Here is a 25,360-nt window from a genome sequence, read left to right as displayed (position 1 = left end):
AGTAAAAGATAAAGACTGGAGAGGCCGAGGAGGACTTGACTGGATACTACAATCCCAGTTCCAGCGTCTCTTCAGATCATAGGGGATCTCAGCACCCTCCCGAGGTCTCAGTTATCCAGTGCCTCGGCGCACACAATGCTGCCATAAAGCTGCTGTGGGTCCGGATGCGTCTGCACCCGCTCTTCTGCCTCGCTGTCCGTGCTGCCCTCGCTGTCGAGGCGTGGAGACGGGTGACATTGGCCAGAAAGACTGGGGTAAAGGGCGGTGGCCGGCAGTGGGCTGGGAAGGAGGTCCTCATCTGAGCTGAGGAAGTCCCCCTCAGCGGAGGCGGGGCTGGCCAGGCAGAGATCCTGGTAGTTGGTACTTCCCCCTCCACTGGTGACCCTGGAGCTGGGGGTCACCTTCTGTCCTCGCAGCTGCCTGATCTGAGAACAAAGAAGGAGGTTTTTAGTCAAAGGTAGGCTGGCTGTGGTTCAGATGTATTTCCCCCCCACCCTCAGCTAATCTGGATAAAATCACCAGCCAGTACAGGTTGTTAGAACATCTTGTGAAAACGCTGATTGCACTGAAATATAGACCGTATGTTCATGCTGAACTGGCTCACATAGATGTATATAGAGCAGCATTATTAAAACAGGAAAAAGCATTTGTATTTGGTGCTGATTATTTTTAACAGTAGAAAAACACGTTTATGACCAGTTTGGTGGACCCTGATTACTGATCCAGATTGTTTTTAGTTCCTGAATTCAAGCTTCCTTCCGTTAGTTTACACGTTTTCTTTTTGGGGTTAGACGTGACACATTTAGTGGCAGCGGCACGGCACATTAACTATAGCACCTCTGGGTTTTATTCCAGGAAGCGCATTTAACAAACTTTAACTTCAAATTTAATCAACGTTCTGGGATTTTCTGACCTAGAAACAGAGTGTGTTACCATTAGTTAATTCTGAGAACTCAGTTATCTCAGTTTCCTTAAGCGCCAGGTTAACAAACTCACAGCTGTTTCTTAAAACCTGATTACTTGAATTGGGTCCTTCATACTTTATTACGTCAACAAGAAGGGTCAAAATGTTTTTGAGGAAGGAAAATCTAAAAAAGGAAATTTTTTCTCAATACCCCAGAAAAACTTTTTAAGCAGAGCCAGGGAAAAATTAGCACCATTTATTAATTATGGTGGCAATTTTCATTTACTCCAGCATAAAAGACTTTTTGCTTACTCGATAGCCAGAAAAAAAGCAAAATGCCTTCAGTTTGGATGAAACAATAAGGTTTATGTGCAAAGTCCATCTCCCAAAAGCCGATCCCTTCCCAGATAATTCCCTGAAGTGATATAATTTACAGTATTTACATTTCAGAGGGAAAAAAAAAAAACCTCTCTCCCATCTGCCTGCAAACTTCTTTTTATAGAAATTTCATCAGTACGTCCGTGCAATAAACAGTATTATCTTAAACGTTCTTCTCCTAAATACCTGTTGACAAAAGGTTAAGAATTTTGCAAGTAACAGGACAAATGAGTGTATGTTACTGAACACTACTGTAGCATGAGGCCTAGTGGTTTTTAATGCTTTTAAATACGTTTGACACGTCTTTGCAAAGCCACTAAATGTCAGGTGATTGGAATTTTTTTAAACAGGTTGTTGGGTGTTAAAAAAACCAAAAACAAAAAAAACCCTAAACCCTGTGAAACCCACTGATGCATTTTTTTCTTACCATTAAAAGATGTGCAAATAGGACTGTGGGATCTTTACAGCTAAATCTGAGCGTGCACCTGTCATTAGGGTGAAGGTGGTGGTACGATTTGAATTTTATTCAAGTTAACAAGAAAAGTAGCTTTGTGGAAACGTACAAGCATAAAAGGACGCGTTTGCATGTTTCTACTCCGCGGCTGATGTCCAACTAGCAGAGTGCAGAGTTCTTCTTGTGAGCAGCAGCGATGCCACCACTTTTCACATGCATGCCTTTTGCATGTTAGCCTTGTATGTACCACAGTGACTCATGACAAATCTCAGAGGTTTTTGTTTTCCCCCAATCATAAACTCAAGCTAGCTGCAGGGCGGGCAGGTGGGGGGGAGGGGGAAACCGGTGGTTAACCAGTGGAAATATTTTGACTGTGTCTGAGCTCTTCACGCTACAGCAGAGAAACATAAGAAGGTACCGGGCTTCATAGGTTATATTCTCTCCAGTCTCTCTCAATATGAACAGGAACATCAAAATTGGCAGACAATTAAGTCTCCAAATGCTATGGAAAAGTATTTGCTTTCACAAAAAAATCAATGTCCACCTGAATCAAAATAAATGTGCGCGAGTAAAAATGTAAAATTAATTCAGCTGCATTTTATAAAATGGCTCATTATGTGTCAGCAACGCCAATATGACTCAATCGTACGATGATCGCTTTCAGCTCTATACTGAGATTTTTCTAAATGGTTCATTGCTTCCTCATCTGTACTCACGCAAGTTTCGGTCTCATTTATGAAAACCACGGCTTTGATCAAAAGTGGTGGGGTGACAAGAAGAAAAGAGGAGAGGAGCGCTAAAGGGCAGGGCCGTCTCATCACGCCCCCTCACTCTGAAGTTTAAACATACTCCCTCCTCCTAGTCACGCACAGACACTCTCTGAATGAACAAACCCAAGTGTATGCTGACTGATAACTTTCTGTCTCCAATCAGGGCTGGAGATTATCCTCATGAACCCAAGATAACACTAAATGTTGTCAAATTACATCATAAAAATCAGCAGAACTCGAGCTGTGGGCTCAGCCTATAACAGACCAAAAACAAGTTATTGAGCAGGGCTTCTGTATTCTTTTCGACCCCCCGTTTTCAGAATTAAAGTCCAGTGTGAACTAAACAATGAGAACACAGCTGTTAAGAAGAAAATTGATCTCTTGTTACGAGAAAGACATTGAAACAACTGAGCGTGTGTCGGGGTGGAAGTGGTATCTGTTCTGAGACTGTACATAAATGACAAGATTCATCTGTGGTGGTTACCAAAAGCTGCAGAGCATCTTACACACACACACACACACACACACACACACACACAATGTGCATCTGTGTGTCACACGCCATTTTGAAAAGCCAGTAAAAGTGAAACAAATTGTTCATTTATACCCCTAATAAATGATCACACATTTATACGTATCAATAGCTAATGAAAAAATGGCTTAAATGCTTTCGCAGGTTTCAACACAGCATCGAACCGCGGCCAAGATTCAAACCGGTCTGAATTTTTTTTTTCCTGTTGAAGAAATAATCGACCAATCACAGCTTAGTAGCTGAAATCCAGGATGGTGTCATATCCTTTCAAAGCTACCTAACTGACCAAGTGACTGAGTCTAAAGTAAGTGACGTGTTAATGAAATAATGAATGGATGTATTTAATGAATTCTTGGTAAATATCCAGAGATTTTTTTAGTATGCTGACAAAAATAAATAAGTAATTTTAGTAATCTGAGTGCTTGTAATTTAGCTGCTTTTGTTCCTAAAATGTGGAAGAGACATCAGCTTGGATTATTCCTTTAGAAATGTTTTTAATTATTGGCAATACTCTGTCTTTGTCTTCTTCTTTCCCCCCAGCTGCCCCCCACAGGGGATCATCTGCCTCCATCTCACGCTAGCATCACACCAACCGCCTGGCATGTCCTCCTTAACTACATCCATGAAGCTCCTCTGAGGACTTCCTGCCTGCCTTTCCTGCTGCCTAGCAACACCACATCTACCATCCTTTGTCTAATATATCTGGAATTCCTTTGTCAACATCGTAGCAAGCAACATAATATCGTGGTCCACAGAGAATCCTGCCTGACCCCATTGGTTAGCTTGTCCATCACCATTGAAAACAAGAATCTCAAAGCCACTCGATGATCTATTGTCACCCTCACCTTAAACCCATTTGCCTCTCTTACTGCACACCTCATCACCCTCACTACTTCTCTGTCACTCTTGACTTCCTCATGCAGTGTCACAGTTCCTGTTTTGGCCTTCTACCACATTCTTCCTCTAGATCAGGGGTCTCAAACTTAAATGAACTGTGGGCCACTGCTGTCACTGCCATCTCATTGGAGGGAACTTTAGTGTTCAAGTAGTACAAAAAAACCCAAACAAACACCCACAAATATTTCTGAAAATATAGTGTTTTGTTTTTTAAAATTTAAAATATTGTATAACAAGAAAAACTACAAAAAAATAAAAATAAAAAATTCCCCCTCACTCTTAACTAACTACAACCTTTCATTGAACTACCAAATAAACAAATTGGTACTCTCCTTCTGGTCAGACACGCGGCAGCACTTCTGCTATAATTGTGTTCGTATTTAACAAAATAAAAATGCAGACACAAGTTTAAACATTAGTTTTTTGACAGCTAGTTAAAATTGTTTTCTTTACAAAAAACTCTCACACTGAACTAACACAGCCAATCCCTCAACACGTTTGTACTCTCTGCTCATATTGACTTCATGTTAAATAATCTTTGGCTTTTTAAAGAACTTATTTTAACATCGCACTCAATAACAAACAAATCCTCCCTAACAAAAAAGTAACTTCAAGGGTCAAATTGCATGATATTTCTTCACGTCAATATACGGACCAAGAGTTCGACACCCCTGCTCTAGATCCACAGACCCTGAGCGAAGCTCCTTCTGATCTTCTCTGACCTACTCCATCAACACTTGAAGCAAACATCACATCAAAAGCCATACTACTGATGCCTGATGATCACCTCTCTTCTTAACCTAGCTTCAGCAACTGTGTCCAACACCTTCATGGTGTGGCTCTTCAACTCTATCTCCATAGTTACTACAGTTCTGCACATCACCCTTGGCATGAAAACCAGTTTGAGTACACTTCCTCCCCATTCCTCAGGCATCCTCTCACTCTCCATGATTGTGTTCAGTATGGTTAAAAAGTCCACCGGCCAGGTTTCCAGTCTGTCTCTGCTTCTTTCTATTTAATGGTGTCTTGAAAACTTATCTGGACTGGATGTCCTGTTTTTGTCCATGATAAAAAAGCAAAAAATATTTCTGATAAAAATCAGAGAAAACAATCATTTTCTGTATAACTATCTGTTTTTGTGGAACATTCTGGCCACTCCTCATTACTTAATTCACTGAGGTGTGTGGGCATTTGTTTATGCACATCTCTGATAAGATCATGCCACAACATTTCACAAGGCTTGAGCTCTGGACTTTGACCTCATTGAAACACTTTGATTCTTTTCTTTTCAGCCTTCTTGTTGTAGATTTTCTAGATGTTCTGTGCTTCGGATCACCGACCCATTGGATGACCAAATTTGGGTGGAAACTTCAGTGGAAACATGGACAAATGGGCTCGCATTTGACTCTAGAATACTTTGGTATACAGGGATGTTCACATGTGACTCAGTGATTGCAAAGTTCCCACATCCTGTGGCTGCAAAACAAACGCAAATTGCCCCTCCACCATTATCACGTTTGACAGTCTGTATGAGGTGTTTGTGCTGATATGCATATGATATGTGCTGATATTAGGTTTTGACCTAACGTGGTGCTGTGCATTATGACAAAACACCACCACTTTGGTCTTGACTGTCCTAATGTCATTGTTCCAGGAGTCTTGTTTGCTCTGAAGCAACATTTTAAACCTAAGCCATGTTGGCATGTTCCTTTTAGAGAGAAGAGGGTTTCTCCTGGTAGTCCTTCCAAACAAGCCGTACTCGTTCAGTCTTTTTCTAACTGTACTGTCATGACTGTTGACATTTAACATGATCACTGAGGCCTGTAGAGTAAGAGATGTATCTCAGGTTTCTTGTAATTTGTCTGAACATTGCACGGTCGGACCTTGAAGTGAATTTGTTGGGATGTCCACTCCAGGGAAGACTGGCCACTCTCATAAATGCTTTCCACTTGTAAATAATATTTCTCACAGTAGAATGACTGACAGCTTTTTTGGAAATGGATGTAACCCACCCCAGACTGATGGGCAGGGACAATTGCTTCTCTAAGTCTAAGTCTAAGATCTTTATCAGGTAACCACTTCTAACATCTGCTTCCATGAACTGACATTTACATCAGTGGGATTAAAATATCACTACATGTTTTTAACTGCCGTAACTTGTTTCCTTTTTTTCTTCCCAGTATAGCAAAGCATGAAATGGTTTAAACTACTCATTATTCTGACAAATATTCAATTAATTAATCATTTGGAGTGGAAAAAAACAACAACAACAAAAAAATCAGGCAGCTTTGAAAAATGTTTCTATTGTTTCATGTTTCCATGGTGAATACTGCATTGGTATGTAGTTTTAACAGCTACAGGTTTGCTGTGTTTTAGTATAAAACCCTACGAATAGGGTGTTTTTTTGTTTGCACCCAGCATTTCAGACAAGTGGCTGACTTGAATATGTGAGCCTGCTCGTCTGTGACTATGTGGAGAAGGTTGCCTCACCTCGTTCTTGAGCTCGGCAATCTGGTCCCGGAGCTGGTTGATGTACTGTCTGGAGTCAGAGTGGTTCAGCTGGCCCTGGATCAGCCCTTCCTCCTTCTAAAAATCAAATTTCAGACACACAAGGTTAAAGCTGAATTCACTTTGATTAATACATTGATCACTTAACTGGCTAAGACCACAGATCCAAATGTTTATTCAAGGATGCACTCAGACAGACACTGAAGTACACGAGCACACACACCTGAATCTCAAGTTCAGCGATCTTCTGCCTGAGTTCAGCCATCGCAGCCATACTGTCAGCTTCCCTCAGTCGCACTGCCATCACCTCCTCTTTACTCTACACGCATCACAGGGAGGAAGGAAGCACATTGACAGGAAGAAAAAAAAAAAAGTTAAACAATATTTTCTGGGTAATAAGTGAGCCTTTATAATGACAACCTTTTAATGGATTTCAATTAGAGATAGTAAAGAACAATAAATTGTCTCTACATCCTGCTGTGTCATTCATCTTTCATTCTAGACTTCCTCTATTACATCTGTTGATCTTTTTCAGGATGTGAACCCCAGAATTTATGCTCTGACCATTTTTCAACATTTCTCATGTATCTTTTTATCTTCTCTGTTCCAGGCATCTTTTTTTTTTGTCTTCAGTCAAAAGGTTTCTTTTTCTATTACAGATTTTAGTTTCCTATTAATAATTCTTAAATGGTAAAATGGTAAATGGCCTGTATTTATATAGCGCTTTACTAGTCCCTAAGGACCCCAAAGCGCTTTACATATCCAGTCATTCACACATTCACACACTGGTGATGGCAGCTACATTGTAGCCACAGCCACCCTGGGGCGCACTGACAGAGGCGATAATAATAAGAAAATGCTGCTCTCCACGTCACTCTGCTCTTTTCTGTTAAATCTGCTCCTCTGCCTCTCTTTCCACCTTTCACTATCCAGACCTTGCAGTCTGATTCGGCCTGCTTCCTCTTCATCTCGTTGAGCTGGGCCTGCAGAGCTTTGTTCTGATTGGCCACCATCTGGAGTCGGTCCTGCAGGGCAGAGCGTTCCTGCTCGTTGCGTCCGATCAGTTTGCTGTGGATCTGGTTCTAAAACAAGAGGTTAAATGGTAGATGGTGAGAGTAGAGCTCTTATATTTATGAAACAACAACAACAACAAAACCCAATAAATGAAAACAAAAACATCTCACAAGTGGCACTATGGTCTAACAATTAACAAACAATAAAATCTGTTCTGATTCAGTTATACTTTGTTTCATTTTCATTATGTGCATGTCAGGCACGATGCACATTCATAATTGAAAAAGCAAAACAAAATGTAATATCCCAACACCACAGGGCTGATTTCCCTAGTTCAGCAAGTTATATTCATTCTTATAAATGTGTAAAATAAACAAACATGACAACTTTTATGCTTCACAATCATGCATACATCAGAGAAGGACTCACAAGCCCACTGCTGCAGTGTGACAGTACAATGTAGTTATACAGCACCTACCTGACTCTCCAGCTGCAGGGCTTTAAGTTTAACCTCTCGGAGCTCCGCCTGGGCTTGAGCCTCCCTCAGCCTAACCGTCATCAGTTTGTCCTGCAGCTCATTCATGGCGTTCTTCTTCGGCGATTCCTTCCAGTGCCCGCCCCCACCACCAGTGCTGCTGCTACGGGACATATGATGCTGCGAAAGAGCAGACAGGTGTAACTGGCCGCTGGTACATTATGCGCACTCATGCACTCCACCAAACAGATGAGAGATCTGTTCCCATTTTACCTGCCAGCGCTGGTTCAGCTCAGTGACAGCCTCCTGCATCTCCCTGAATGAGCGCAGCGTCTCCAGCTCCCTCAGCTTCATTTGCTTCACTTCTTCCTGCAGGGTCGCCAAGTTGTTCTCATCTGGCAGGCAACTGCTCCTCTAGATAGTAAACATTTCACGGTTATAAGTTAGCAAATTCACACACGCAGCCTAATGCATATATGAAGACGTACATGGGAAAGGTTTTATGAGGAAGGGAATCCTTATTAGATTTCAGTGAAACACAATATACCTTGGTGATTAATACAGAATGTACCACAGTACCTACAGCATTATTGTTATTATTATTATCATCATTATCGTTATTGTTAATAATAATAATAATAATAATAATAATAATAATAATTAACAATAACTACTTTTGTAACACTTGAATAGAAACCACACATTAAAGAATTGTATGCATCTTAATATATAATATATAATATATACAAACAGTGGTGTGAACCACAGCTGAAATGGGCCCTGATCAGATGATAAGAGAAGCTGACTGCTAGAGTAAGGTCTCAGCAGATCTGCTATATCTAAACACGAGCCTGGTCACATGAGGCTTTGCATGTAGGTAATCTAATTTTAAAATTCTAAATCTTACAGGACTAAAAGAAAGCAATGATAGAGCTGATGTGTGAGCAGTGGTGAGAACTTCTGGCTGAAATGAAGATGGACCAGAGGAGACTGAGGGGTGCACATTCATGGGAGATAAATAATCTAGACATGGGAAAGCATAGGAGTTTAGTTTCAAATTATTGACTTACAGGAAATGTTGTTTTTCCTAGATAAGAAAAACAGCTTTAGCTCGCCAAGCGTTCAAATGCTGGTCAAAAACAGAATCAAGTTTTTTAGCAGATAATTTGAAATTGGTGACGAGGGGGCCGATGTAGCAACTGACCTGCTTTGTGACGCTGCTGAATGAAAACCTCAGTTTTGATCAGATATTACATTTGCTAAATGTGACCATGCCTAATCAGCGGCATCTGTATCCTGACGACCAGGAGTCGACAGACTTATTAAATGTAGTATGAGAGGGACAGGAATAGATTAATACAACTATCTGATATATGAAATTTTGTTCAGACATCAGACAGTTGTGAGGTTGTTTCACTCCTAACCAAAGTGGTGCAACAACCCACTAATAAAAACATTAGCATGTTTACCTCCTGACTACAAACCAGCAGGTTTGTCAATCTTTGAGACGCTGTATAAGCAAACAAAAGGTTTGTCCAGTTTTGAGTTAATTTTCAGTAAAATCTTCATCGGGAAGCAGCAGAGCGTTTGTGTTCCAACACCTCATCAAGTGAAAATGAAAGCTTGAGAAATGGAACGCGTCTGTCATTTGTTTGAGTGTTTGGATTAAACGTTAGACAGGTTGGTTAACGGTCAGACAGACTTTACCACATTCACAGAATCACACGCCTTCTGTCTGCTTGCTGTTCACACTATTCTCTTTCACACAGTTTCAAAAAAAAGAAAAAGAAAAAAAAAAGGCATGTTTGTGAGCTCACCTTTTCCAGATCGAGCACCTTGTCTTGCATTTCCTTCAGAGCTCCAAGCAGTTCGGCCTCGCGGAGCCTCGACTGCTCCAGCTCGGTCTGCAGATTGCTCACAAACTGCTCTGTGTACTGAAACAAACATCCTAGTGTTAAAGATATAATGTAGGTCAACTTTTATTTATTTTAGTTTTAGTTGAGCAGCCTTTTCTACCTGGTATTTGTATACTGATATTTATTTATTGATGAGACAATTAGGTTTTTGAACAGAGCTTGGCTTCCATTTCACTCTCATTTGCAGACCAGTTTAACAGTTCAGCTAAGATTACCACAATCTTGCAAGGGGTGAAAACTCAAGGTAGTGTTATGTATCTGTCTTTCTTTTTTTTTACATTTAGTTTCCTGAAAAAGGAAGAAACGGGAGACAAGGAATTCCACAGAGAGATGGAAACATGACCTATCAACGAGCTATTTGTGGGGGAATAAATGGACGTGATTCCCAGCAGCAGCGTTAGACTTACACTTTTCTAAAAAATAAACCAAAAGCATCCATTCTCAACTGCAACTAGTGAGCGAGTAAAATCCAAATATGTTACCTACGCCTAGAAATGTCTGTGTACAACCTTCAAAACAGCCGACAACCTAAATTTAGCTGCCATGAAGGTGCACTTGTGTCCCGCTGTCTGTGATGTCAGCATGCTACTGTACACTAACATGTCACCACATCAAGGGGAAACTGCAAAGCTATGAATATGAAAGCAGCAAAGAAAAAAAAAAGAAAAAAAAAAGAGAGAGCTGAGTGGAAAAATACTTTCCAATGAGGCAAATTACAAACGCTTGAAATCGGGCAAGTACATAGCGTGACTGCAAGATTCGTGATTTGTCATTTTTGGCTTCTCAGTCTTGGTTATCAAAGAAGATTGAGAGTGTCTGGAGGTGTGTGAACCCTGGTGGGTGATGGGTACCAGCAATCTGAGCTGGAATAGACGCACACGTAACAATGACATCATTTAGAGAAAAATCAGTGACTGGAGTTTTTCTTTTAAAGCAAAGCAAATTATAATTTTAGTGAACCATCTGCTCCCTTCACATCGTGCTGTTGCTCTTCACACCACCTTCCCACAGGTAGGTGTGAGTTGAACCTATAAATATTAAGAGCAAAGCTTTGGTTAACAGCACTGGCAAAGACCACAAAACTTTTTTTTTTTTGAGTAAGTCAGTAAAGCGGTTGCGGAACATACAGAAACTGACATGCATACATTTACTCATGTGGAAAAGCAAATGTGGGTGTTCTCTGTTAAACCCAATGTGGCGTTAAATACTAAATACTATACTAAACATCATATTTACTAGAAATTCACAGTAGAGAAGCAGAGTCTCTCGTACATATAAAAATGTTTGGAAAGTCAGTTTTCATATTTTTCCTTGAACAATATTATATGTAAAAATAAATAAATAAATAATATTAAAATATGTTATTTATACTGTTTTGGGAGGCAAAAACAGTTCATACATGAATTACATGTTAAATTACACCCAACTCTAATTTGTATAATAATTCCAATATCATGTGACTCACAGAACTTGAATGAATTAAAAACAAAAATCAGTCATCCTATAATGTAGGATCACTTCTTTTAACTTTACAGTACTATGCACCAAATACAGTTTGATTAGCTTTTCCTTCAGTGTTTAACTGAAACCACGTTTTAATAATCTATGCTACATTAACAAAACAAGTTTCAACATTTAATCATAGTCACACTATTACTTTCAATCAGGCTGTGTATCACACGTACAACAACTCAAAACAAACAGCTGCTCTGTAAAATGTACACGTGCAACCTTTACAGCCGCCATCAGTGTTACGTGCGACCTCAGCCTGTTGGTCCAGTTTTTTATTGTCACCCTGATTAACCTGCGCCCTCTTTCTTTGCAGATTTATTGTTAGTGTTGGCTGCTGATGGCTTGCTGCATGAATATAAACCCGGAGAAAGTGGAGCAGGAGGGTCGGCCATTGGCGTCTTGGATCCCACCAGATCTCCATCAGCACAAGCTTTACCAATCTGTTGCTTTCATAGCTTTGTTTATTCTGTACAGGTTGAGTCGGGAGCTCCTGGAACTACTGTTTTCAGTTTGGTTTCTGTTCTTCTAGTTTTCCAGGACTAGTTTGAGTGAGAAGCCTGTATTCGATGGCCCATTGTGTGATTGGTTCATGGTCTTCTTCCTCTTTGTTTGTTTTAGCTGGGGCTCACATCTCTTTTTGTTCTGTCCTTTGGGAGTAACTATATTTCCATTACTAAAAGCTTGTTGAATGGCACCCGTAACAGTCAGACTGGCTTCACTGGCGTCCAACAGTATTTTTTAGACAGTGATAGGTTCCACATTATTTGGCTCTCCTCCAGAGCTAGACTAACTAGATTTCACCTCATAAACCTCACCTCCATGGTGTGAAAACTGTAGAAGTCTTTGTGCCTCATCTGTATGTAAACATCTTGCTAAAACAGAACTTGAACGGTTTCATTTTTGGGTGCTGAGCTTTGCACCTTTGCGGGGTTAGCTCACGGGTTAATCACCGATTTTCTTTGAAGGTTTGTGAGAAAATACAAATGCGTGACTCACTACTTTGTTATCAAAGCAGCATAAAGAACATATCGGAAACAAATCAACGCTAGTCTGACCAGTCTGACCATATTTGAGAGGCGCAGTCGGCCCCAATTGTTTTTTTTTTTATCCGTTTTCCACAAGCTTGTATAAAATATAGCATTAGTACATCACTCCCACCATGGGATAACTTAAACGAGCCATTACTATGAGTCAGTCTGACAGTCTGTTCATACCAAGCTGCAACGTTTGAGTTTGAAAACTGAAAACATCGCCGCAAAGACTGACTGACGGGTACCAATCCAGCTTCAGCTAATCGCTTCCTGCTAATTCACTGAGCTTAACCTCCCCACTGTGTTAGTACTGGAACAATTGTATATTTGTAATTATACATATATTTTACTTATATTTTATTTAACTTGCGTGAGTTAGCTGACAAGTTTGCGCACCACTCTCTCATCCAAATTAGGGATGTGTGCGACTAGTCGACTAGATGACTAATCTAGTTAAGTGGAATGATTCATTGTTGAAGAAGTTGATTAAGTGTTTAAAAAGCCTTTGTTATTAGTTTTTGGCATTAAACGGTTCTCAAATTTACTTAATATCTGAGTGTTTCTTGGTTTTAGACTAGTCGGTTAGTCAGATTTTTTACCCCATGTTTAATTGACTAAGAAATCAGTCACCAGGAAGATTCCCAATCCAAATTTTTCCACAATTGGCCAACATGGCGCCAGCCAGATGGGCAACTTTGGCGCTTCACAAATGATGCTATAGTGGCTTTGTCCTTTTTCCATATACAGTCTATGACTGGCTCATACTAACAATCATACTAGAGTGTGTGTGTGTCTTTGACAACAAAGTGAACTTTGATATATTCGGTTACTTGACAAAGTTGTAAACCTTTTGATATACTGACATTGAAATCTGATCAAATTGTGTTGCATTCTAGTGAAATCACTTAAACGTTTGCGACATTTGTGCCCTGATTTTGAGTCCAAAATCGAGAGCATCCTGACCAACTGTATAACAGTCTGGTACGGGAACTGCTCTGCCTCGGACCGGAAGGCGTTGCAGAGGGTCGTGAAAACTGCCCAGCGCATCGCCGGAGCACCACTTCCTGCCATAAAAGACATCTACAGGAAGCGGTGTCTGAAAAGGGCTGGGAAAATCATCAAAGACCCCAGTCACCCATCACATGGACTCTTCACCCTCCTGCCCTCTGGGAGGCGCCACAGGAGCCTCCGGACTAAGACCACCAGGTACCGGAACAGCTTCTTCCCCACAGCTGTCAGACTCCTGAACTCTGCCTCCTGACATCTGACCCACGTTAACTCATGGACTGAACATACACACACCCACAATGGACAACTGTACCCTCAAACACAATAATAACATGGACTGAACCACCACTCACAACCACTAGCACTTTATATAGCCTCTGTAGAAACTATCTACACCCTCACTTATCTTAACTGCACTACTGTATAGCTCTGTGTAAATAATCATTCTGTACATTCGATAATCTTTAATCCTACAACTGTTTACAACTTGCATAGTTCCCATTTCTGTATAGCTGTATATCCCAGATTCTGTAAAGTTATTTATTTCATATTCTGTATAGTTTTTCATATTTATATCCTGTTCATATCCTGTACATAGCTTGTACTCACTACAGCCTGTACATACTTATAGTTATAGAATATTCACAACATACTTCATACCGTGTACATTATAACATACCATAATAGACCCATTTCTGTAATATACTCACATATCTATATTATTGCTAATATATATTGTAATATATCTATATCACTAAAGCACTTCTGGATGGATGCAAACTGCATTTCGTTGCCCTGTACCTGTGCAATGACAATAAAGTTGAATTCTATTCTATTCTATTCTATTCTATAATCTGACAAACAGTAAAAGCATTATCAGGAAATACACAGCTTACAGAGCCTATCTGTAAGTTAAATATAGGACAAAATAAAGACTGTAGGCAGGAGGGAAACAGTTCATCTTGCTATCTTGGTTCATTTATTAATTCATTCTTTTACCCTCTGTTGTTGTAGCTCTCGGATGGTGTCCTGTGCTTTCTCAAGGCTCTCGCTAGCTGTGGTGCACTGCTGCCTCACCACCGCCAGCTCTCGCTTGATCACATAGTTCTCCTCTGCTTCCTGCGCCCTAGTCACCTGACCCTGGAATAGTGTGACCAAAATAGGATGACATTTAAAATCGTCAGTGGAGTGCAATTTTCAAATTCAGACTATGCAGGGGGAAAAGGGTGGTTCCAGACAAAACAACAATATAATGGTTATAGAGAACTTTGCTTCATGTCATACTGAGAGTCAACATTTTAGTAAGGAGATTTATTTGCTTTCTTGTAAATCGCCTACCTGAGGATATCACTCACACTCTTACATCTGTCCTTTAAAGCTAAAGCTAACAACCAACTAGCTCAGTTTAGCATGATGAATTGAAACACAGACAGAAAGCTAACCTGGCTGTATCCGAAAGCAATAAAAAACTTAAAACTCAGTCTCTGTTTTTTAACAATTATTAGATCTCAAGCATGACCATGAAGAAAACAAGTTTCTGGTGTATTTTTTTCTACAATTTTGTACAAATTAAATCAAACACATTCAATATCAAATCACGTATCTATACCTTCTAGAGCGTTTAGCAAGAAAGCAAATAAATGTACATTTCATTCAAATTTTCCTTAATTGTAGGTATTCAAATATAAATGAATGATAGTAATAGCTGAACTTCAACATGCCTCATGCAGGATTGTACAACGTCATCAGTCTCCATCATGGATAAATACTACATGCATTCAGGCATTAAAGGATTGTCTTGTGGGCTAGAGACAAATATACGATGTAAACAAAAAGCTTTCATGCACTTTTGGCAGGATGCTGTTACAGGAGAGGGAGAGAAGCAATGCAGGACGGTAGAGGAGCAGAGTGTGAGTACGACAAAGGACAGCAAGGTCAGTGGGAAAGTGGTTTACAGTACTCTACCTGTATCAGTCTGTCTGCAAGAGCAGCACTCTCCTACAGCGCAACGAAGGAGAGGAACAAGAGGATGAAAATAAAGAGATGAAGAGAGTGAAAAGCAGTGGGTCACCAGGAAGGATAAAACACAAGAAAAACCAGGATGAATTCCAAAAGGAGGGACGTAAGAAAAAGTTGAGATACCAAACACAGACATGTTTGTGAGGGAATAAAGAGGCAGCAGTGAGATCATTCAGAAAACAATTTCACAGAAGAGGAAAATATGAACAAAAGCAGCGTGCTGAAACAGCACAAAAGGCGGGCACACGCAGGTGCACACACACACACACACACACACACACACACACACACACACACACACACACACACACAGGAAAGAAAACCAATAACAATATATTCGTCAGTTGTAAATTTCAACCCCGAACCACACAGAATTTAACTAGACTCAAAATGTGAAGCGTGTTAGCTCAGCCTCATCCAATTTCTCTATTTCAGTGAAGTTCTCATGTTTATTAGCATTTAGATAAACTGAAGTCACATCTGCCTATCTCACCTTCTCCAAGGTTTCGATCCTCTGCTTCAGCAGCCTGTTTTCTGTGCGTAGCCTCTGAACACAGAGAGAAGGAAGACAAGTGGAAAATGTTTGCTTCACTTCACTTTTCAAATATTTTATTGCAGTACAAACAAACAAGATATAAGCACCTTAATTTCAATTTGCTCCTCCATTTCTTTGTTCTTGATGGTGGTGTATTCTTTCTCAAGTCTGAGGAGAAAGATACAACAGTAAGAAAACGTAATGTTACCTCAATCTTCCTTGTTTTTAACTATAATGTTTAAAAGCCAAAGATCTGAGGTGTACAGCGCAGAAAAACAACTTTCAGAAGTTACCTAAACAGCTCAAACGCACAACAACAACCATGCACACGCTTAAGTGTAGAAACCTCAGCATTAGTAAGACACAAACAAAGCTCTCACTGGTCTACATAAAGGCTCTCCAGCTTTAAGTCTGACTATTTGTTAGCCGACTAACGAGCGTTCTTACTTCTTCATCCTCTTGGGGTTGTATTTGACCTGGTAGGCCCTGAGGATCAGCTTGTCTGGGCAGCTGTCAAACTGGTGGGGGATCACCTTCTGGAAATGCTGGCAGACCCCAAGGGAGAAACGCACATGACAAAGATGGTCATTCATATTTAATGAAGATGCAGAGACTCGCTTTTTTTTTTTTAATGAGTGAAGAAAAAACAGCCACAGATTTACAAAAGGCCTTGAGGCAAGCCAGGAGCTCCTGCTTAAAAAAACAAAAACAAAAAAAGAAACTAAGATATTTTAATATACTTTGATTTAATGACATGACAGTCTCACTTGGCATGCGTAAAAATGTATATGCACTTCTAGGAACTGGAAGCATATACAGTATTCAAATTAATTCAAGTTTGCAGTGCAAGTCAAAAAACTGGGAAATGTACAGGTACAAACTTAATGTTTTTTCCGTAGGTTTTGTGAGGAAGATAAAGATAAGAAATGATCAAAGATAAGAAATTAAGATCCAGATCAAATTCACCTATCTAAAAGGTTTTTATTAGTGAGCAACAAAAAATTACACGTTTTCTACTGAATTGCTGTAAATCCAGATTGTGGACGCTGCCTGACGGACACAAAATTTAAACACAAACATAGTGTAAAATTCAGCAGCAAGTCAGTGTTCCATTTCATAGAAGACAATCAGATAAAATCACGTTGAATGGACGTAAAACGAGAGCAGCTTATTTTTATCAAATTAGATCATAACTTTAGATTTGTAGCTCAGGAAGCTTGCGTGCAAAAAGGAAAGTGGGACGTTCAGCCTTTGACTCATGGCTCAATCTGTGCACAAAACAATTTCTGCAGAAGGCACCGCAAAGCTACAGCTGCGTACCTGTGACATGCCCTCCATGTCCAGCTGAATGAGGTCAGTCTGGTTGTACTGCAGGATTGCCAGGCCTACACGGAAGATAATCTCTAGGCCCTGCAGAGAGGTCAGATATTGTATTTTTATATATATATATATATATATATATATATATATATATATATATATATATATATATATATATATATATATATATATATATATATATATATATATATATATATATATATATACACACACATATATGAAAAACACAATTAGTAAGGTGGAACATATCCACAGTTATAACCGATCTTTTGATATTTTGTATGCTTTGTATATTTCTTACCTCATACATGAAAATATCAAAGATGCGTGTGGCGACAGGAAGAGGGAGAAAGGTGAGAAAAAGCGTGAGGAACCAGGATGAGGCATACATGGAAGTGTGGAAACTCTGGGACCGGAAATGGACATTCAGCTCTGGAAGCTGCTCCTGAAATCGCAAATGTTAACAAAAAACAAAAACAGGAAAGAAAGTTAACATCTCAAAAAACTAAAATAGACCCAAGAGAACATACCTGAAAAGGAAGTGATGTGCTGGAGATCAAAAAAAGAAAAAAAGAAAAGAAAGATCTGCTGCCCCTTTGTGGAGAGCGTTCACACTGCAACATTTATCGTTTTTTAGATGCACGCTCCTGCTTCCTCTTTACCTGTAGCAGATATTCAAACTGGTAGATGCAGAGACCGAGCTCTGCCATGCTGGGCTTGAAGAGCTCCCTCAGGCGATACTCCTGCATCAGACGAACAAAAACACAAAAGGCCTCCTCCTCTGGCATCTGGGAGAAGGCGAGAAGATTGTTAGAAATCAAACTGTGCTGGACTCTGTATTATACACCATCTCAAAAAACAAATTAACTGCAGTTTAATTTTTCAAAGACCTGCTACATAAATAACTGTGGCTATAATAAAGACATTGTTTACAGATAAAATGTGCTGAGCCTTGAAGCAAAAATATTCTCTTATGGTTCAGTTTCCTGCAGCACACCGTTTGACAATTACCTGCATTAGAAGCAATCCAACAATGAATGCGCTGCCCTGGCAGTAGCCCACCTCTCGATCCACCAGAGAGTACGCCTGAAAAAAGGAAAAAAAGGATGCACACACACAACAGATTTCAGTTACTATGTTCTGTATGTTTAGAAAAATACATCTTTATTTGTGACAGGACAATCAGACCTAGCGACAGGACCAACAAGTCAACAGAGGTCCCTTCATTTCCTGAGCAGCTCAGCTACAAGGGAGCTCGACTGATTTGCAGACAGGAAACGAGCTTGTCTCCATGATAGTAAACATATTTCCACATTTTTGTGTGTCTCTGCAATTTGTTTTTCTCCCCAGGAACAAAAAAATCACATTACGAAGGTAAAACCCAGTCTGATCAAAAAGACACAGCCAATCAAATCCTTCCATTTGCTGCAGAAAGATTAAAGGTTTAAAAATGGCTTTTAGTTTTGCATGTTAGGGTTTCATTAAAACTACACAGCACTTCCTGTCATTCTGAAATAAAGTCGGAATTAAAAAAAAAAATTAATACAATAGCTAAATACAATAATTTCACACCACTGTTAAATCAACATATCCATATTAGTCGTTCTTATCCAGACATTTATTTGTAGATGTGTCATTTAAGAAAGCAAGTGAAGGAAATTCCAGAAAGTTGACTGTTCATCCATCTGTTGTGCTACAGTGACACTACAGAGTGATTGAAGACTGCGGCTCAACCAAAATCAGCGCTTAGTGCTTGTAACCATTTTTGGTTTGGTCTTATTTTTTCTCCAGTGTGACCAATACACATATTTCAAAGCTCACAGTGTAAATAAGTCCGTTTTTACAGATGATAAACCATGTTTCAAAAACACAAAAAAGCCCCTCCCCCTGATAAATTCAGACCTTGAGGTGATCAAACGCTGCAGTTCTCACCTTCATGACATTGAAGAGGACCTCCTGTCCGAGGCTGTCCTGGCCTTTGAAGAACTCGTGCTCAGGGTAGGTGCGGGCGATATCTCTGCGGATTAGCTTCTCACAGGGGGAGGACATCTTCAGCAGTTCAGAGTACTGGTTCTTCACCGGCATGTCTGTGGCGTTGCCCAGAAGCTGCCACACGATGGCCCGGAAATGATGAGGAATGCCCTTTCTGATCAACTCCTGGAAGACAGAGAGAGTGAAACGAGTTATATTAAAATAGAGTACAGGGCGGTCGTGGCTCAAAGAGTTGGCAGTTTGTCTTGTAACCGGAAGGTTGCCGGTTCGAGCCCCGGCTCGGACAGTCTCGGTTGTTGTGTCCTTGGGTAAGACACTTCACCTACTGCCTACTGCTGATTGCCAGAGGGGCCGAGCCACGATATGGCAGCCTCACTTCTGTCAGTCTGCCCCAGGGCAGCTGTGGCTACAACTGTAGCTTGCCTCCACCGGTGTGTGAGTGAATAGTGGAATTGTAAAGCGCTTTGAGGGCCCCAAAAAGCGCTATATAAATGCAATCCATTATTAATACCCAGCCTCTTTATATACTGAAAGATGTCATTTTACAGATATTAAAGCACGTCAGAAGAAAAGACATCAATGCAAACTCAATTATGAAATGCTAACAGATTTATATTTACAAGGACAATCTAGCATCGTTTTGTAATCACACTCAGTTGTAAATTATGATGGATTGCTATTTTCTATTTTCAGCATTTATAGCCTGCTTATAGATTTTTGTGTGAGCTCCCAGGTTCCCCTGACTCATTTTTATTGTGTCCTCTCTCATCCGTCTTGTCTTCCCTGGGGGTTTAGTCTTTTTGTGATGGAGGACACAGAGACACAAAGAGAGGGATGGGAGGCAGAGGGCAGATAGAGGGGATTATTGGTATTTTACTGTATTAAAAACAAACAAACAAAAAAGACAGCTTCATACCAATAGTGTTTTTGTTGTGCTGAATTTGAGGGTAACACTGCGAGACATTTTTGAGCACACTTGCAGACAGCTAGAAAAAGGAGACCCACTGTGCCTTCACGAATAGAAATAAACCAGTCATAGTCTGTGAGCAAAGCTATAAATGACCAACCAGCCACTAGACATTAGGAAACAAATTGGAAAATCGACTTGTGAAATGTGACCCGCCAACTATAAAAATAAAATGAGGAGGCTCATAATTTCCTTACTGGTGTTCTTATTTTGAATCGCACTCAGTGACTCATTCTCAGTGAAAAAAACCACATGTGCCTTCCAAATACTTCATTCTCCACTTCAAGTGCCAGACTCTCCCCTCACCTTCAGGAGTTTGTCCTTCTTGCGTCTCCACTCCTCCCATTCGTTGACGATGCGGCCCCATAAGATCCACGTGTCTTCCTCCAGGTGCGACAGGTTTGAGGAGGCCGAGGAGCTGGAGACCAGCGAGGAGCCACTGTTGCGTCGCGAGCCACTCATTGACCGCATGGACTTGGAATCAGCCTCCAGCAACCTGCGTGAAGACACAGATTATGAGAACAGGAAGCTGAATTTATGACTGATCACACAGGAGAGCTTATTTATGTTACACACTGGAGAGTTAAGCTAAGATAAGCGAGAGCGAGAGGCAGAATGTGACATTGCAAAAAATGCTAAATTTAGAGAGGCACCAGCAGCTGCAAGGCATGTTCCCCTTGGTTTATTTATTCATTTATTTAGGTGGGAAGGGCGTTTAATGGTTATATGCTAAGCTAAAGCTAAAATGCTCCTGAACTATGAGTTTGAATTTGGAAGAACTCGAACTCAAATATAGGCTGGGGCGAGTGATTTCCTTTAAGTCCTTGTGGAGTCTGCTGTACAGCAGGGCAGCAAAATGCAGAGGTGATGTGATTTAAGAAGGGCAGCTCTTTACTCCAAGGTTCAGTCCACTTTGACCTCAAATGTCGGTTTCTTTTAAGTCACTTTACACCTCCGTCCAGCACTCTGACCATTCTGCTGGGACTGGCTGTGAAGCTGAAAATGTGCTACTGTTGTTCTTCTTCTCAATGTGATTTCTTGGGATTTTAGCTTGATGGCAGTAAATACAGCCTAATGAAAACACTCCTTCTGCAGTGGTGGATTATTTAAGGTAACACATTTATAAATACAAATTCCAATGCAAAGGCTAGTGCTCCTGGTTGTGTGGGATTAAACATTACCTAACACAGATTAAACCTCAACCTTGAATTAAAAAAACAACAACAATTATTTTCTCTGAAGCCAAGAAAATAAATGTTCAAATTTATCCCTGGAAAAATAGATCCTGAAACACAGAGCTTCCTGAAGTAACACACAACATAGAAATTGCAAAGTATCTTATTTTAATCCTTTTTGATTATAAAATTTTATTCTCTAAAGAAAGTTGGTCTTGAGTGAACCCCATGGTGGTTCATGTGACCCTCCCGCTATCGTGACTATTAACAGAGGCTACACAATTCAGCTGTATTAATCAGAAAACCAGAAAAGTTTTATATTTGCTATAAATCCTACTTTCCATCATGCCTGACTCCATTACACTTGGATGTCAAAAATGGTAATTTCAATGCGAATTTCTATCTAGATGTACCTTTGTGTGTTTCCTTTCTGTTCCATATGTGAACTTTAACAATCCTAGAAAGAAGCCGTAACACCATGAAGGCTCCTTGCTGCAGGGAACCTCTCATCATAATTGAGTTCCACGAACACAAACTTGATAACACAATCTTTGATATCGCACATCATTCTCGTAATTGTTTAGCATTTATTGAAATACCTTGGTTCTATTTGTGGTACACAGTTTAACCTTAGTATGCCGTGGAGTCCGTTTAGCTGCTGACGTCCTGGAATGCCCAGGAATGCAGGACTATTTCCTTGGACTCTTGACTTTAGTTCTAATTAATTTATGTTAATATAAAGTAACCAATAGTTACTATAACTATAACTCTTGGGTTTGTTTCCTTCTAATGAATTCATTTGTTAGAGTGTATGTTCTTCTTGTGTCTCTCATTTGATCGGATGAGGCAGTATTTTTATCTCTCCTTCGTCGGGTCAGTCTTTGGTTTGTTTAAGCTGATTTTGGGTCTGTTCTGTTTGAGCAGTTAGTTGTAATATTAACACGGGCAGTGTTGGGGAGTAATGGAATACGTATATAAAATACAAAATATGAGTAACTGTATTCCATTAAAGTTACCATTTTAAAGGGTGGTATTCCAAATACGGTTACTTTGTTAATTAAAAAAAAAAAAAAAGAAAAAAAAAAAAAAAAAAAAAAGGGATTACACAGGAGTCTTTTCCTGTTTCATATGTTAGGCTGTCCCCTCTGTATTTTTGGTAATTCCACGCTGGTGGAAACCCAAACAAAACACGCATTAAGAGCCTCTAATGCCTGTGTTTCAATGTCGCGGCCCTTGTCACCTCTACTTGCGGCCCGCATAATGATGTGACAAAATATTTGTAAAAATTATTGTTCAAAAAATTATTTAATATGAAGGCAATAGGCAGAGTGTTACAGGCATAGCCCTAAAGAATGTAGCCTCATGGGCAGTGTAGCCCAGTTGTAAGTAAGCTATTAAGACTCGACTGTACACTGTGTTCGTGTTTTTCTCCGAAACAATAAGTTCTGTTGGAGCAGCCTTTCAACGCCTCTCTCTGCCTCTCGCTAGCAAAGTTGACCCAGGCAAGAAAGTAAAACTAGTTTTCGGTTACCAGCCCGACACGCAACCCGACGTATTAGCCAGAGGTCCCTTTACTATGGGACCTGTTTTATATACGTGCTGAATAGTTTGTGATCGCCGCAAAAAGTGCAGCCTTACCTAATGTCCACCCTACTGTTACTCATTTTATATTAAGATTTAAAAATCTAGTTGGTATTGGTATGGCGAGTAGCCTTCAGTAATAGTAATAAATCACACAGCAATAGTACAGTCATGTAGTTGTAAAAAGCATGATAATATATTATTAAGTAATCCAAAGTATTCAGAATGTTACTCTCATTGAGTAATGTAACGGAATACGTTACAAAATACATTTTGGGGCATGTATTCTGTAATCTGTAGTGGAATACATTTTAGTAACCTTCCCAACACTGAACAGGGGATTATATAACACAACTTGAGTTTAGCTATTTATTTGATCTCTTTCAAGGATTCATAAAAATATTTTAACTTTTGTAAAAATTTGTTGGGTTTTCTTGGCAATTTTAGATAAAATAAAATCTACTTTTTCTGTAACTGCTCTGTGACTTCATGCCTAACCAGCTCGTTCCTTCACAGTATCTACAGTTGTGGTAAGAAGTTTACATACACTCACAGGCATGAACATAATAGTAATTTTCCAATTTTTCAATTACCAAGACATTCATTCAGAGTTTCAGGTGAGATGAGGCAGATATTGACAATGTAATAGTGAGTAAATCTGCAGAGGAAAAAAAAATGCTTATTTTGGGCCAAAGTTGCCAATCTTTTTAAGTGTTTTTATTAGATTTGCCTGGTGACTCTAACAGCAGTTCATCCTCACTGTTGTCCTTGTGCTCAGTGGTGTGTGCCAAATGTGAAGTCATAACTGCTGGCATGCAACACGCTTTAGTGTCTTTTCAGCTTCATCTCCCTGTGAACAGGCGAATCTCTTCAGGCATCTCCGTGTTAAATCAAGGCAGAAGCAGATTTTTTGGGGAAGATTTTCTGCAAAAAGAGACTACTGCATTCTGATAACAATGCTGTGCTGCTATAACACTTTGCACATGCCTCAATCAGTGCATCAAACATAAACAGGGTTCTTAAACATGCAGTTTTCATTTTCTTGTGAAAACTGCAATTAAACTTGCAGCTCTCACGCAGTTGTTGTTTTTTTTTTTTTTTTAGTCTGATATGGTGCTACAAGGTTTGTTACAAAGACTTTGATTTGACTGGCTTCCTATACAAGAAAAAAAAAAGTCAAATAGTTAATAAATCCTGGGCCACATTGAAGCTAAAAAACTGCTGTGTTTTCAGTTTAAAAGCTTAACACAACAATGACAACTACTGATCTTACCTGTTCTGCTCCTCCAGTTTGGCTAGCAGCTCTAATTCATCAGGACTCAAGTTCTCGGAGTCTGCTGGGGAGGCTGCAGGTGCTGACAGCACTGCATCGTGGGAAGAGGAGTCTGGGCTGAGCACAGGGCTGCCATTCGATGAGGGATCTGGATCCATGCCAGGTGGGGAGGAAGGGCACTCCAGCTGAGGGGGAGCCCCACCAGAGCCCTCTCTTTCCGGGCTGCCGCTGGGGATAGACATGACGCTGAGGTTGGCGTGAGGTGGGTAAAGCAGTGCTGGTGTGCTCAAAAAAAAACGTCTCCCAGTCTCACTGTATGTCTCCCTCCTTAGTGAGCCTGGCTGTTGCCTGATTGGCCACCAGGCAAGCCTATATGATCAGAGGTCCTCAAACCTGCCAAGAATTAAAAGAAATGTATGTGAGCAAAGGCTAAATAAATAAAAACCAAACATAGTTTAGTTCATGTCATTATTATTAACTTGATAAGTTAATACACAGGTGCCATACTATATTGCCTGATAATACCAGTATAATGATGCGATATGAAAGTATCATATCATGATATCAAACGATATCAAGCGTTTATGCTCCTTAGTGCACACAATGACAAAAATAAACCAGGCATTACTAACAAGGAGAGCTAAGTGTGACTCTCTGATGACAATTTAGTAAAAAAGGAGCAGGGAGTTACTACAACAACCTCCAAGAAAGCTCAACGTTTTACAAAATATGCAACAAAACTGTTCCTGCTAAAGGTGGAAACAACAAACTTGTTTCATCACTTGAGGCAAAAAACACACCATCAAAAACATCTAGTCTATGAAGGCGGACATGCTAGCTATATGCTAGCTGGTCATGTGTGGGCTTTAAGCAGCTTTTAACAAGCTCAACTCAAGATCAAACACTCCAGGTACAACATATTTTTCAACTTTCACACTATTGTGCCGACTCCTCAGGAGTTACATGATTAAGTTACTTTTCTGTTAAAGTATTTAGCAGTTATGCAAATTTGATTTAAAGTTTACAAAGAAAATAGTACGAAGGCTAATTTTGTTCTTAATTTAATGTGTCACTGCTA

At 40.0% G+C, this 25,360-nt stretch overlaps 1 protein-coding gene across 1 annotated transcript; it reads right to left on the bottom strand.

The window, feature by feature from the left end:
- Window positions 1–107: 107 nt before the first annotated feature.
- evi5l (ecotropic viral integration site 5 like) lies at window positions 108–24,524 on the bottom strand. Its single transcript, XM_085356106.1, has 19 exons — window positions 24,283–24,524; window positions 20,560–20,749; window positions 19,227–19,451; window positions 18,306–18,380; window positions 17,957–18,082; window positions 17,596–17,739; window positions 17,274–17,363; window positions 16,401–16,498; window positions 16,061–16,121; window positions 15,912–15,965; window positions 15,365–15,397; window positions 14,399–14,539; window positions 9,750–9,866; window positions 8,206–8,346; window positions 7,936–8,112; window positions 7,379–7,525; window positions 6,667–6,762; window positions 6,426–6,521; window positions 108–425 (listed from the first exon to the last, which is right to left on the bottom strand). The coding sequence occupies exons 1-19, from the start codon at window positions 24,522–24,524 to the stop codon at window positions 108–110; spliced, it is 2,571 nt and encodes an 856-aa protein (XP_085212232.1).
- Window positions 24,525–25,360: the final 836 nt, after the last annotated feature.

Source organism: Diplotaxodon limnothrissa, linkage group LG6, assembly GCF_057381915.1.
Source record: "Diplotaxodon limnothrissa isolate DT_005_m linkage group LG6, D_limnothrissa_male_GT1.1, whole genome shotgun sequence".
In the NCBI taxonomy this organism is placed as follows: domain Eukaryota; kingdom Metazoa; phylum Chordata; class Actinopteri; order Cichliformes; family Cichlidae; genus Diplotaxodon; species Diplotaxodon limnothrissa.
Note: the sequence above shows the minus strand (reverse complement) of the source record. Positions and strands in the feature narration are given on the sequence as shown.